The sequence below is a fragment of the Pygocentrus nattereri genome, chromosome 24 (genome assembly GCF_015220715.1).
Source record: "Pygocentrus nattereri isolate fPygNat1 chromosome 24, fPygNat1.pri, whole genome shotgun sequence".
NCBI lineage: Eukaryota > Metazoa > Chordata > Actinopteri > Characiformes > Serrasalmidae > Pygocentrus > Pygocentrus nattereri.
This window is the reverse complement of record NC_051234.1, coordinates 14,702,734-14,717,262: the sequence shown is the minus strand read 5'-3', so window position 1 is coordinate 14,717,262 and position 14,529 is coordinate 14,702,734. Positions and strand designations below refer to the sequence as shown.

The window sequence follows — 14,529 nt, the reverse complement described above, 5'->3', positions numbered from 1 at the left end:
ACTAGCAGTCTCGTAATGATATGTCCGATGCTTAGACGGTTGCACCACTTGGGAGCCTAGAACATTCCATAATTTAATGTTGTCAAGACAGTTGAAGGTCTTGCAGTAGGCAGTGAAACCATTGATATTAAGGACATTGTGTGATAGTTGGCAAACTTTGTACATTCCAAGTTCTGACTTATTTTGGTTTTGAAGATTTGATTTCTCTTGTTTGCCAAATTCCATCATCTAGACACCCAAGGGCTTTGATCTAGCCATGTTATATGCGCAAGCTGTACTCGACTCCAACCTGAGGGTCCCTCGACCATCATTGTATTACGTTTTTATGTTCTTGTTTGGTATAAAATTTCAGCTGCTCAACAGTTCAGGGGCAGTTCATTTCATAACCCTCCAAATGTTATCAATAGGTGTCTGGTCTGGACTGCAGGCAGGCCACTTTAGCACCTGAACTCTTTTAATACAGAGCACTGCTGTTGTTAATACATGCAGAATGTGGTTCTCAGACAGTGGTTTTCAGAAGTATTCCTGAGCCCATGCATTTCCACTAGAGAATCATGTCTGTTTTCAATGCAGTGCCGATAACACTATGTAACACAAGTTTTGTTCCCAGCTTTTTAATGTTATATTCCAATTGCTTATGTCTAAAACAAATTAAAAATTGCTTACATTCATCATAAACTTCGCTTTTGTGACCACGGCAACAAAAATTATGAATTTTTATTATAGAAACAGACGATTTTGCATCTTCTCATTTATACAGTCAGACTAAGAACACTATAGGCATTGCAAATTTACACAAATTACCAAAAACTGTTCAGAAGTGTGTGGTTTTTCCGAGATTTACGACTATACTGCAAATCAGATTCACGAATCAATCCCCAAATATAGTTGCCCATCATGTTCTCGTTATATTGTCCTTGGTAACGGCATTCAAAGTTCATAATGTCCTGGTGGAAGCGCTCGCCTTGCTCCTCTGAATAAGCTCCCATGTTCTCTTTGAACTTATCAAGATGAGCATCAAGGATATGGATTTTGAGTGACATCCTGCAGCCCATTGCAGCATAGTTCTTTATCAGAGTCTGGACCAGTTGTACATAGTTTTCATCTTTATGATTGTCTAGGAAGCCGCGAACCACTGCGACAAAACTGTTCCAAGCCGCTCTCTCCTTCCTATTCAGCTTCTTGGGAAATTCACTGCACTCTATGATCTTCTTGATTTGTGGTCCGACGAAGATACCAGCTTTGATCTTTGCTTCAGACAGCTTAGGGAAAAGATCTTGGAGGTAATTGAAAGCTCTCGACTCCTTATCTAGAGCCCTGACAAATTGTTTTATGAGCCCCAACTTGATGTGTAGTGGTGGCATCAGCACCTTGCGTGGGTCCACCAGTGGCTCCCACTTTACATTGTTCTTCCCCACAGTGAACTCTGTCCGCTGAGGCCAGTCCCGCCTGTGGTAGTGCGCTTTAGTATCCCGGCTGTCCCAAAGGCAAATAAAGCAAGGATACTTAGTAAAACCACCTTGGAGGCCCATCAGGAATGACACCATTTTGAAATCTCCAATAACTTCCCAGCCGTACTCATCATACTTCAAGGCACCTAGCAACATCTTGACACTGGTGTATTCCTCTTTCAGGTGCACTGAGTGAGCTACAGGAAGAGATGGGTACTTGTTCCCATTGTGAAGCAGCACGGCTTTGAGGCTCTTGCATGAGCTGTCTATGAAGAGACGCCACTCATTCGGGTTACAGGTGATACCTATAGCCTCGAATAGACCGGCCACATTGTTGCAGAAGCACAGTCCGTCTTGATGACTGAAGAAGGTGGAAAAAACTTGGTGACGCTTCCTCTGAGCTGTGACTTGGACGCTTTCCTCTAATAAGTTCCATTGCTTGAGCCTTGATGTCAGAAGCTCAGCGTTGGACTTGGTGAGACCAAGGTCTCTGATCAGATCGTTCATCTGCACATGAAGAGAAATCGTGATCTTCAACATCTTCCTGGGTGTCTGACCTGCTGCTTTCTTCTGAAAGTGGTGTTGCTCTGTCTGGAGGTGTTGGTACAGGAAGTTCAGGGCAGTGTGGTACTGGGGCAATAGATGAAGGAATGTCAGGATACGTTACAGGCGTTGCATTTTTGCCAGTGCGACGTTTGGAAGGGTCCACCATGCAGAAGTATGCTTTGTAGGCCTCACACATCTTAGCAGATGCTTCCACAGAGTACTTTTTCGCTCTTGTCTTTAAAATGGCCACATACATAGCAAAATGCGTCTGCTGGATGTATGTAACCTCTTGATGCCATCTAAATTGACTAAGTTGCTGTGTACTGTAAGGAAAAAGGATGTCTCTCCAAACTCGATAAAAATGGTCAATCTTTATTCCATGCAGTATCAAAGTACAAGAGTGTCCTGAGGATTCAGCAGAGCAAGACTGATCACCCGGTAGCAGAGTAACACACAATATATACATTTGAAAGTAGTGGTCCTTCCTAAGCTCCTCCTGTAATGGGTGTGGGGTGAAGTGTGAATACTGTCGTTATCAGAATCTGAATAGAGAATGAATTCACACCTGTCTGTCTAGGTCAATTCCCCTTTGTCTGTGATGGCTGTTACCCACTGACTATGCAATCCCAATCAAATAGATCATGTCTCTCCGTCTCTCAGGAAGGGCTATAGTGGCCCTATATAACTGTAGTTATACAGCTACCTACAATTCTGTACAGTCCCAGAAAGTTCTAGATAATTCTGGACAGTTCTAGAAACTTCTTCATAGTTCTCACAATTCCAGAAGCTTCTTAAGTATCTTGAAATATGGCGAATATCCTTAAAAATAGATCAATTTCAAAATATCATTGTGCTGACCACAAAAGCAAAGTTTACAGGGAATAATAACTTTTTGTACAATTAGGAAAACACACTTAACAACTGGGAACAAAATTTTTTTTGAAAATTGTTACATGGTGTAATTATTAAAATTTTATTGTTTTTTTAAAAGTATATGTACATTTTGAATTTGATGCCAGCAACATGTTACAAAAAAGTTGGGATGGGGGCAACAAAAGGCTAGTTAAAAAAAACACCTGTTGTTTAATTGGCAAAATGTCAGTAACACGACTTGGTATATCAAGAGTTTCTTTCAGAAGTTAAGATGGGGAGGGGTTCACCACGATGTGAAAGACTGCGCAGGCAAAAAGTGCAACAATTCAAGAATAACATTTTTCAGTGTAAAAGAGCAAATAACTTTTGCTTTTCATCATCTACAGTACATAATAGCATCGAGAATCTGAAGAAATCTCTGTATGCAAGGGACAAGGCCAAAAACCAGTATTTGCCATCCATGATCTTTGGGCCCTTAGGCAGCACTGCATTAAAAACATGATGCTACCTTCTTTGGGCCCGAGCTCATTTAAAATGGACTGAGGTGAAGTGGAAAAGTGTCCTGAAGTCTGACAAATTGACGTTTGAAATTTTTGTTTTGGCAATCATAGATGCTGTGTCTTCTGGGCTAAAGACCTCTCAGCTTGTTACCAGCTTCAAAAGCCAGTATTCATGATTGTCATGCTTGGCTCCTCCCACTCCCACATGTGATCGTGTTATGTTTTGGTCTAGTCCACGTGCTTTTTCTTCTGATACCACTCCAGCCCCTTGTTTGGTTACTCCGCCCCTGATTGTTCCCACCTGTGTTTCCACCTGTGTCTTGTGATCCCATGTTAGCCCTCGTGTATTTAAGCTCTGTGTTTGCCCTGGCCTTTGTTGGTCTTTGTTTGGGGGAGGTATGTATTGTATTCTCGTCTTAGGTTCTTGTTTGAGGTTTTGTGTTGTTTATCATGTTTGCATCCTGATCTGTTTGTGTTGGCTGTTTGAACCTGGACCATTTCGACTCTGACCCTGGATTTGCCCATAAGTAAATAAATTAGTGCACATGGCAATCATATTCAAAATGGGCATATATTTTTCAAAAACAATAAAATATCAACATTTTCAACATTTGATATGTTATCTTCATAGTATTTTCCTTTACAAATGTGGTTTATATGATTTTCATATTATTGCATTCTATTTTTATTGACATTCTGCACAGTGCCCCAGTGGGGTTGTAGTAATAAATATTTAAATTTACATTTACTGCATTTAGCAGACGCTCTTATCCAGAGCCACAAGCGACTCAGTAAGGCCTCACACAATTTTGGCCAGTGACGTCCAACAAGGCCTAATGCAGTTTGGGCGCAGAGAAAGGATAAAAAGTGAAAGTCAAAGTTTATCAAAAGGCCCTGATATTCCATAAATTATGAGCAGTGGCCTTTAAACATAAAATATGTTACATTTTATGTTATCTGATCTTTTGAGCTTTGAATTTCATATAAATAAATAAGAAGTCAAAAATGCATTGCTTATTTGATCATTTCTGACCTAGTTGTCTTTGATACGCATGTCTTATCAAAATGGGCCTTCTTGGCATACAGTGAAAGTTAAAGTGAGTCAGAATTTGTCAAAAGGTCTCCATGTTATGATTATTGATCGACGGCCTCCAAAGATGATTTTTTTGTCCTATATTGCCCCATAAAGACTGGCCTGGACCAAAATGTTGATGAATCTCAACTTATGCAAATGTTTAAAATTTTGAGGAGATTAGACCAAGTTAGTGAGTTATAGCAATTTAAGTTATAAATGCCAAGGCCTCAAAGATTAATTGACGGAGGGAAACCATGTTGATAAAAAGTCAAAACATTTTCAATAATTATTTATCTACAGAGGCTACAGAATATTTCCAGATCAATTTTGAAAAGTTATGATCAAAACTCAGGGACTAGTTCAAGAAGTGCAAACAATTTAGGATGGCAAAAGAATTATTTTAAAATGCGTGTAATTGTAATTGTTGTTTAGAACACTGTATTGCATTAATGACATCAGTTATTTGACCATAAATAAAAGGATGTTGAAGATATACTTGATTTTCATTAATGGTGTCCCCTAGTGGCCAAATCTTTTGAAATGTTAGTGATTTATTAGATAGTGTCTGCGTAGACATACTGTTCATTTCATGATGATTGGTCAATATTAAACCTTTTGAATTATTCCAGAAAGGTTAATTAGCATATGGCAGGTACATTGCTTACAAAAGTCAAATTGTTTTTAGTGGTTATTGACCTGTAAATATTATATTTCAGTAAATACTGGCCATGTTACATGTCTCTAGCACTTAAAGATTGGTCTGGGTGGTTCAGTTTAGCTGAATAAAATGTTATAAGAAGAATACCAATTACAATAAGGTACTATTCACTGCATGCATAGGCCCTTATACTACTACTAAAAAAAATAATATTAATAATAATAATGATATTACTATTAAGAAGAAGAAGAAGAAATAAAGCCATAAGCAGCAACCTGAGGTCTTACATGTCAGTCTTTGGTTGTAGAAAATGCAGAAAGTTTGATTAAAAACAGTTACTTCAGTCAGATATTGTTTTTTATTTTGATGATTTTTTATTTTGTATTTTTACAGTGTAGCCAAGCAAGACAGGGTTTGAAAAAGGTTAAAATAAAATGTATCTACTAAAGCAAATCAAAGTCAGCAAGGCTAGAAAATTTATAAAGAAACAAAAATAATAGCTCACATAAGAAATAGGCATAAAATAGTAATAAATATTATAATGGAAACAATTAAATACAATTAAATAAAAAGTAAAAGAATAAAAAAAAATCCTAGTTTCAGAAATAAAATAATTCAATAAACACGTAAAATAAAACAGAAAAGGAATGAAAATGAAATACAACAATAGCGATTGAATTGTAAAATAATATAAAATAGAGCAGGAAGGAACTAACATCAAATATAATGACTAGTGTTGCACAGTTACCATATCTGTATCGGCTCCAATATTCATACTAATATTCGTACTTGGATGCAGTAACATTAACGATGATGAAAATACAGATACCTGTAACACCACAAAGGAATTTCTGAAGGCTAGACAAAGTTAAACAACATGTCAGTGGTGGCTGTATTTTGTGAGAAAAATATGCTACCAGGAGTAATTTTAACAAGCAAATGCCATTTAGTAATGTGTGTTTTATCTGTGACACAGAACATAGATTTAACCAATATAAAATGTATTTGTAGAAATATCAGAACTTATAGGCAGTTAGTTATAGATAGAGTTAGTATTACTATCGATACTCTATATCAGCCTATATTTAAGGACTGCAATTTGTATTTATTGCTGAAGCTCTGTCTGGTGCCAGAAACAAAATATAACACCTGATTCTATGATCACAATGGGTTCAAATACAATTTTCTGTGAAATGCAGCAACATACATATTCACTATATTGCCAAAATTATTCACTTTAATATGACGTCAACCCACCCTTTGCAGCTATAACAGCTTCAAATCTTCTGGGAGTTCTTTCCGCAATGTTTGGAAGTGTGTTTATGGGAATTTTTGACCATTCTTCCAGAAACACATCCACAAACTGTTTCCAGACCATAATCCCTCCTCCACCAAACTTTACACTTGGCACAATGCAGTCAGACAAGTACCGTTCTCCTGCCAACCGCCAAACCCAGACTCCATTGGAGAAGCATTATTAGTCACCCCAGAGAACACGTCTCCACTGCTCTAGAGTCCAGTGACAGCGCTTTACAGCACTGCATTCAACGCTTTGAATTGCACTCGTTGATGTAAGGCTTGGATGTAGCTGCTCTGGCATGGAAACCCATTCCATGAAGCTGGGGTCTGTAGCACTACGCACTATGCTCCTCAGCATTTCCTGACCCTACTCTGTCATTTTACTTGGCCTACCACTTTGCGCTGAGTTGCTGTCATTCCCAATCATTTCTACTTTGTTATAATACCACTGACAGTAGACTGTGGAATATTTAGTAGAGAGGAAATTTCATGACTGGACTTGTTGCACAGGTGGCCTCCTATCACGGTCCCACGCTGAAATTCACTGAACTCCTGAGAGCAACTCATTCTTTCACAAATGTTTGTAGAAGCAGTCTGCATGCCTAGGTGCTTGGTTTTATACACCTGTGGCCATGGAAGTGATTGGAACACCTGAATTCCATGATTTGGATGGGTGAGTGAATACTTTTGGCAATATAGTGTGTTTACAAAGTGTTTGGTCTTTATGAGATGTGTAATTTTAAACCATTGTCAGTTCTTTATTTTAAAGAAATTTTAGAAAATTAGTGCTAGATTGAGCATTGTAGGGGCGTGCTGCGACCAATTTAATATCTAAACATTGCATGCTCATATGATGATTTTATACACCTGTTTTAAATTACATCAGTCTTGAGCAACACTTATGTCTTAATTGCGCTTTAAGTCAGAAAATGCCCGGCCAAACATTGTTTTGCAGCCATTCTTGTGCTTTAAAGTCAAGATGTTTTAAAATAATTACTTACCTGCAAAGTCCACTGATGGTTTTAGGACAAAGTTTGAAATAATTTGACTGAAACAAACAGACTAGTTCAAAAAGCATTTTTCAAACACACATTCATTCATTCATCATCTAACCTCTCAATCTGTAGACATTTTTGTGAATTACGCTAAACCCAGACATTGGCATGTGGCAGCCATAATGTTTACCTTTTGAGTTTTTTTTTATTAATAATAATAATAATTTTTGATTTCCAGATTCCCTTGAACATTTTGAGACTGGAAAACCTTGGACCTGCATTAAAGAATAAGAAAGAAAGAAATCCTAGCAAAAGCAATAGGGTACTATGCACCTATGGTGCTTGAACCACCAAGAAGTATTAGCAAACACAGTAGGGTTCTACACACTGTTTTCTTGAACCCCTGGTGAATAGTGATCCAAAATATTTTCTGTATTTTCCTGTGTGACTAAAGAGGAATGGAGAATGGAATGAAGATAATGGGGGAAATGTCTAAAACTGATATCTTCTGATATCTCAGTGTTTTGATAAAGTAAAAATGTATGGTATTCATTAGTCAATATTTTAATACTTTAAGCCACTTTAAGCTTACCTAGGCTATGTTCCACATTGAGCATTTAGCCATAATCCTCTTTATGAAGAAGCAATGTAAAAATGTGATTTTTACATTTTATGAAATTGGCTGCTAAGCATACATTAAAGTTTGCATTAAACACTTTAGTTTCCATAAAATAAATATACCATAAACGAGTGCATACAGGCACATATAATTCTGATGAATTGCTATAACTAATACAATTACTAACATATTTAGTTATTTCTGCTTTGGGTGTGGTGCTGAGCAGTTGGTCAGATGGGCTAAAATTGTTCCATGAGGCATGACAGAATCATGCAACGTATGTGGTCCATGCATGGAGAAGCTTTTGAGTTCTTCGGCTTCCCATAAAACAGCACCATAATACAGGCAGTGAAACAGAGTCATGACAGTGTTACCTCTGTTTACTGCCAGGATATTACTGTGGCTTTGACTGTAAATGCCTTGCATAAAAAAGGCTAAAAACTATTTCTGTTTTCATGACAAGCAGGTAAATTAGCTTGCTCACTTTAGATATGCTGCTACTGATGGATGCTGCTGAGACTTAGTATTACTAAATATTTGTTGCATATGTAACATATATGCAAAGTTAGCTTGTAGAGTAACATCAAGAAAAAGGTCTTAGGATGCTGTTCAGTGGAAACTGTGTAGCCAAATTATAAAATTCAAGTTTTGTGTTTTTTTTGTTTTTTGTTTTTTTTTTCTTTTTGCTAAATATTTGAAACCTGCAAGATAATATCATTTATATCTAGACTAAAGCAGACTCATATTGATCCCCAGCAGACATATTTGTAAATGCTTTGCGGTTTGTTTTTCTGTTTGAGGTGTTGTTCTCCCTGTGTCTCCAGTGGCTTCAAAGGTTGATGTAATCAGTTGCTGAGTGATTCTGTTGGTGCTGGAGAGTGGGTGTATTACTAGGCTCACACCTGAAGGTCATGCTGTTCACAGGTCAAGTTCTGGCTGATCATCCACACACATGCTCTCAGGAAAACAGGTTGCACTATGGTTGACTGCAGTCTTGTTGCAGTCAGATACAGTAAAATGTACTAATGACTTCTTCATAACTTGATGATAGTTTTACCAAAGTTGACTTTAACAGTGGCTTGCTAAAGATGAAACACTGCTGCTATAATTATCATCACTACCTACAGTAGCAGTTTCCGGCTCATCCCAGATATTTACAGTAACTTATCAGAAATATTATGCCAGGTTTAATAATTTTTTGGCAAATGTTAGTTAATGCATGCATTAAAATCAAACTAAAGAATCAGACTGCACATAAGACTAGAGCATCCTAGTTCTAGACCCACTGATGTGAGTTTTTCCTCACTGTCATCATCGTGTGGCTTTTCCAAGCCTGTTGCTGCTAACTCTTTTCTGTTCTTTTCTGTATATCCTGTTGCATCAATCCAACCAAGAACACTCATCAATAATTAAAGTTCTGCTTTTTTTTACCTCCTTATTTCTTTTGTTTGTTTTGTCCCTTATCTTTGCGGTCCAGTGGGGAGGCTGCTGCTTTGCGGCCAGGTGTGTGTGGGGGTGTGCTGCTCTCCTGTACAGACAAGCTGAACCGACGTACTGTGCTGCTTCGCCCCGCCAGCCGCCATGACCCCTTCAGCCACTTCTCTGCCTTCTTTCCTCCTGTAAGAGCCTCTGCCTCTTTCTCTGTCTAAACAGTTCAGAGTCTCTAACAGCCTGCTGACACATACACAAACCAGCTGAATGAATGCTAGCATCCAGGGTTATGAGGGTTACTTTAAAAATGTATCGATGATACTGATTATGTGTCAAAATGTACACATAATATGTAACCTAATCGTCTTACTATAAAAGTTGGGGTGATTGCTATATTAAAAAAAATGTAATTGGATTACATCTTATTTTATCTTTCGTTCATTACTTTTAGATAGCTTGTCTTTTTAAAATATTAAATACAGATGACTTCAAACTAATTTCAACAAGAACTCCAAACAAGGCCATCAAGAAAACTTCACTTTGAAACAAAACAGTATGTTAAAGGCTACATATAATTGCCAAGATTGTGACAGTTATTTAGGAAGAATTTCCAGCTAAAAGAGCATTGTCACAGAGAGATTATTGTAGTGAGATTGAAAACTAGCCTACTTAATTATAACTTACACAATTGAAAAGAAAAATGTAATCATAACACATGACTGCTGACCTCACATTTAAATGAGGGGAAAAAAGTGACAAGTGACAAATATATCCATCACTCCTTACAAATGTTACTAATGGGTTGGCTACTTATTTTGCAAACCATATGCCAATCATATATAGCCATATGCTGCACAGTATGTGATAAAGCAGTGGATAAACTAATCGATTTGATGTTTTTTGTAGCATGGGTTGTGCTGTGGTCCTCTCAGTATTTTATATTAGTTGTGTTTATGAAAGGAGACAGACGGTAGCACTGTAAATTGTATTAGAATAATAACTTGCCGTGTTTATCAGAAAATAAAGGACTGCTAGTCCCTAGGAAAATATAAATCTGCTAGTAATATTAAATTAATAATCTGCCTGTACCTAATAACTGCTTTTTTCTGTAACAATAACAGTTTACATTTTACCTTTTTGTATCCTGATTACATAATTGTATTCCGATCGCGCTGCTACATGTATTCTGTTACTACCCAGCTTTGAATAATCTGGACCCGCCTAGCCAAGTACTCATCTAGCTTTTGGCTAAATGATACGTCATCTTGATATTTCTACATAGTCTTCATAGGTAGAGGCAAAGCAGTATGTGTTTGTGTGTGTGTGTGAAACAAGCTGTTGAAAGCTCAGAGTTGTGAAGCAGTGACTCTGTCATGTAAAATTCCGTTAATCAGCCATCCAGGCATATTTTATTTGAGTCCTGATTCCTTACAAATTTTTTATAATGATTTTGAGAAACCTTGAACTTAGAGATGTAGTCAGTGCTGTTTTAGATGTCGATGAACTCCTTGACAATTTGGACATACATGTAACACAGATGAGACATTCATTGAAACAAATGAGAGCTAGGATGAAATTGTGTATCAGAACTACTGTTCTCAAATTAGTTGATCCAGACTGGACACATCAGTAAATTTGTTTTAGTAATTTATGGTTAAAAATAATAATAATAACTGAAATACAAAAAAAATGCTGATTGCATCTTTGTCAAATGAATCATTATGCCATTTAAATTGTTTCTGTAGTTGTAGTGGTAGATTTACTGCCCATCCCAGCATTAAACAACAGCTAACTGTTATTACATCAACAGAGCAACGCTTCTGTGCTTTAGCCTTTCTAAGCCCATTTGGTTTTGACTTGTGAGCTATTTGACTGTTTGTGTGCCTGTTTGAATAGACGGCAGCAAAGGCATTGGAAGTGTGTCATCAGCCACACGGCTTCCTCTCGGTGACATACACGCAGGCAGTGACCCGCAACGTCCGTCACAAACTAACGACACGCCAAGAAAGAGGGACGGGGCCTCTTAAACTGAGTGAAGGTGGAGCCGATGGCTCTCCGCAGCACCTGCACGAGATCCTGCTGACAGCTCAGCCTTTCGATCTGGTGCTCTCTTACCCCCTGCTAGCCAACGTGGCCCAAGTGTTCTGCACAGTTCCGCCACCACCATGCAGGCGACCAGTGAGAGAACGCTGCACAGCTGGCCAGCCAGTGAAGGCCTATGCTTTGTCTTCTAGCAGTCTGCCACTAATTTATGTCAACACCAGTGTAATACGCATCTTCTTCCCCCTTCAGGACCCAAAATGCAACAGCGGTGAGCTCCCAAACACTATAATTTTTTATTCTCTTTAAAAACTCATTGAGTAAGTTGTTCAGAAAATCTTTAGTAAGGCATCAGAAGCTGGTAGGTCGTGGATGTGAAATTATAGGTGTGGATATGGTGTTGTTTGTGTACAGACTCTTGGCACAAGGAGAAGAAAGAGGACACGCTCGTGCTAAAGATAGGATCTGTCAGCATGGCTCCTCAGGCAGATAACCCTCTGAACCGCACCATACTGCGCAAGGACATCTACCAGTGAGTACACCCCAAATGTTCAAACCCATGTTCACTGTACACTACACACATGTACAGGGTGCCCAGGAGTCCTTGAAAAGTATTAATCAGTTTAAAACTAGAAACTACATATGACATTGTGTGACAGAGAAAGGGCATGTTTTAAAATATTGTTAACTGCTTGTAAGAAAACATACACAGAAATATGGGAAAATGTTGATGAGTGTCTTCAAAAAAATTTTTTTGTTTGTTTTTTAGCAATAGGCAATGCCAGCTAGAGCTCTTCAGAGTAGTGTTGCAGCTGCACTGCCTTTACCTCCTTAATCATGTCTTTAGGGGCAGACTCACTTTTAAGTCTTTCAAGTACAAATTAAATGACAAAAAACATGTTCATGCTTTATTACTATCCTGAATGCACGCACACACACATACACACATTTTTTAAGCCGCTTATTCCTCAGGGTCGTGGGAGGGGGGTTGCTGGAGCCTATCCCAGATGGACAGGTCGCCAGTCCATCGTAGGGCCAATCCCAGAATACTGGTTTCAAAATTCAGATTTGGTCTTAAGTTATATTTGAAGTAATTTAACTCTGACAAAATTTGTCTTGAGGATACCTGGAGACACCTGCAGTCATCATACTCTACCAAAAGTCATTACCTCTCCAGTTTGAGAGAGTTCCTAAACTAATCTCTTCTGTTTTAACCGTGTAAGGACATGGAAGACTGTAATGTAGTGTTTATTTCCCATGTTTTGTCTCCCTGGTTCCTGTGGCCTGGGATGATCTGAAGTGCCAGCACACCATAAAGCTCTATGTTTAACATGTGAATCAGAGACCTCTATCATAATGTATGCCTTTAGGACATGCACATGCTACTTTACTGTGAGAAAAAGCATATGATGGTTCCTGCTAATGTTTCTGGGCTAGGATGGGTCTGTATGGGGTTGAATAATCACCCATAACTGTTTGTGCATTTAAATTATTTTTCATAATTCAAAGGATGATGAATTTCAGCCTGTTTCAATTACAAGAGTCCTTAACAGAGTTTTAGCTTTTGAAACATTGTATCTTTTTCATTTGGTTTGGTTGGTTTTACACTGCAATGGTTAAAGTGCACCAAAGTTATACCCGCAGACATTCTATGATTATTCAGAAAATTGCCAGAAATACAAGAACTGTGTTGCTTTCATGTTTCTCTGTTAGCACCAAAAACTTTTTGTGTAACATGTAATAGTATATAATCTATCCCTTAAATATGTTATTGATAAAAGGTAAAACCCTACACATAAAAATAGATACTTAAATTTTAGATGCAGCTACACATTGAAAAAACAAACCTTGTTTATGATTGATCACTAATGTCTGGCCCAACCTGTCAAAATACATTTTGCAGTCAGTGTGCCAAAATCCATCTATCCACCGCTTAGTCGAGAGATATAATCCCTCCAATGTGTCCCGGGTCTTCCCCCGGGTCTCCTCACCGTCGGACATGTCTGGAACACCTCCCTAGGGAGGCGTCCAGAGGCCATCCTTACCAGATGCCCGAACCACCTCACCTGGCTTCTCTCAATATGGAGGAGCAGTGGCTCTACTCCGAGCCTCTCCTGAATCGCCAATCTTCTCACCCTATTTCTAAGGGAGAGCCCGGCGACCCTGCAGAGAAAGCTCATTTCGGCCACTTGTATCCGCGATCTCAAATACAAGATCTCGGATCTTGGACCATAGGTGAGAGTCGGAATGTAGATTGACCGGTAAATTGACAGCTTCGCCTTCTGGCTCAGCTCTCTCTTCACCATGACGGACCGTATAGGTTCCGCATTACTGCAGACGCCGCACCAATCCGCCTGTCCATCCTTCCTTCAGTCGTGAACAAAATCCCAAGATATTTAAACTCCTTCACTTGCGGCAAGAATTCACTCCCGACCTGGACAGAGCATTCCACCCTTTTCCGACTGAGGACCATGGTCTCAGATTTAGACATAAATCAAATACTTCTATTGCTCAACTGCTAGTTTTAGCAGCATCTTCTGCTGCAAAGATGATGGAAGTGTCTGTTAAGAGTCAAATGTTAAAACAAGCAGATTTTGCAGACATTAGAGTGCTGACATTCACTGATGTGAATTCCCTCATTTGGTGTGGAACATCATGAAAATGCATTCCCTTCAGCAGGGAACTGGTCCATACCAATTTAGGGAATTCACATCAGAGCATTCTTTTTGCTAAGAAACAGACAGAGACCTGCAATTTTTGGCTCTCCATGGTTCAATTGTTTGGTGCACTCACTAGAATGATTAGTGTTTACACCTGTCAATATGGACCAAATTTAAGAATAAGTTTGATTTGTCTGCAATAAACAAGACAGGTGTGAAAATGCCCTTAGATCAAGTGTTAATTTTGACCACTTCAGTGTTTGTTAATGTAAAAAGTATAGATTCCTTTGTCTTTATAACACAGTAGTATATATCTGCTTTATAAAAATAGTAGAGATGAGCAGTGGTGCTGGTGTCTTAGTGCTTGGATGCGACAGCAGTT

General features: G+C 38.5%; 1 protein-coding gene across 9 annotated transcripts in view; it reads left to right on the top strand.

The window, feature by feature from the left end:
* The window catches only part of LOC108442230 (vacuolar protein sorting-associated protein 13B), a 401,016-nt gene that overhangs the window by 202,014 nt on the left and 184,473 nt on the right, over positions 1-14,529 (top strand). For 5 of the 9 annotated variants that reach the window (XR_005129589.1, XM_037534078.1, XM_037534074.1 and 2 more), the window contains exons 28-30: positions 9,494-9,635; positions 11,344-11,758; positions 11,902-12,019. Coding sequence is in view for 8 of the 9 variants with exons in the window: in XM_037534078.1 (XP_037389975.1) it covers positions 9,494-9,635; positions 11,344-11,758; positions 11,902-12,019 (675 nt within the window). In the remaining variant the exon portion in view is untranslated. Of the gene's footprint in view, positions 1-9,493; positions 9,636-11,343; positions 11,759-11,901; positions 12,020-14,529 lie in introns of those variants that run through there. The other 4 variants (XM_037534077.1, XM_037534076.1, XM_037534080.1 and 1 more) reach the window with 4 other exon arrangements.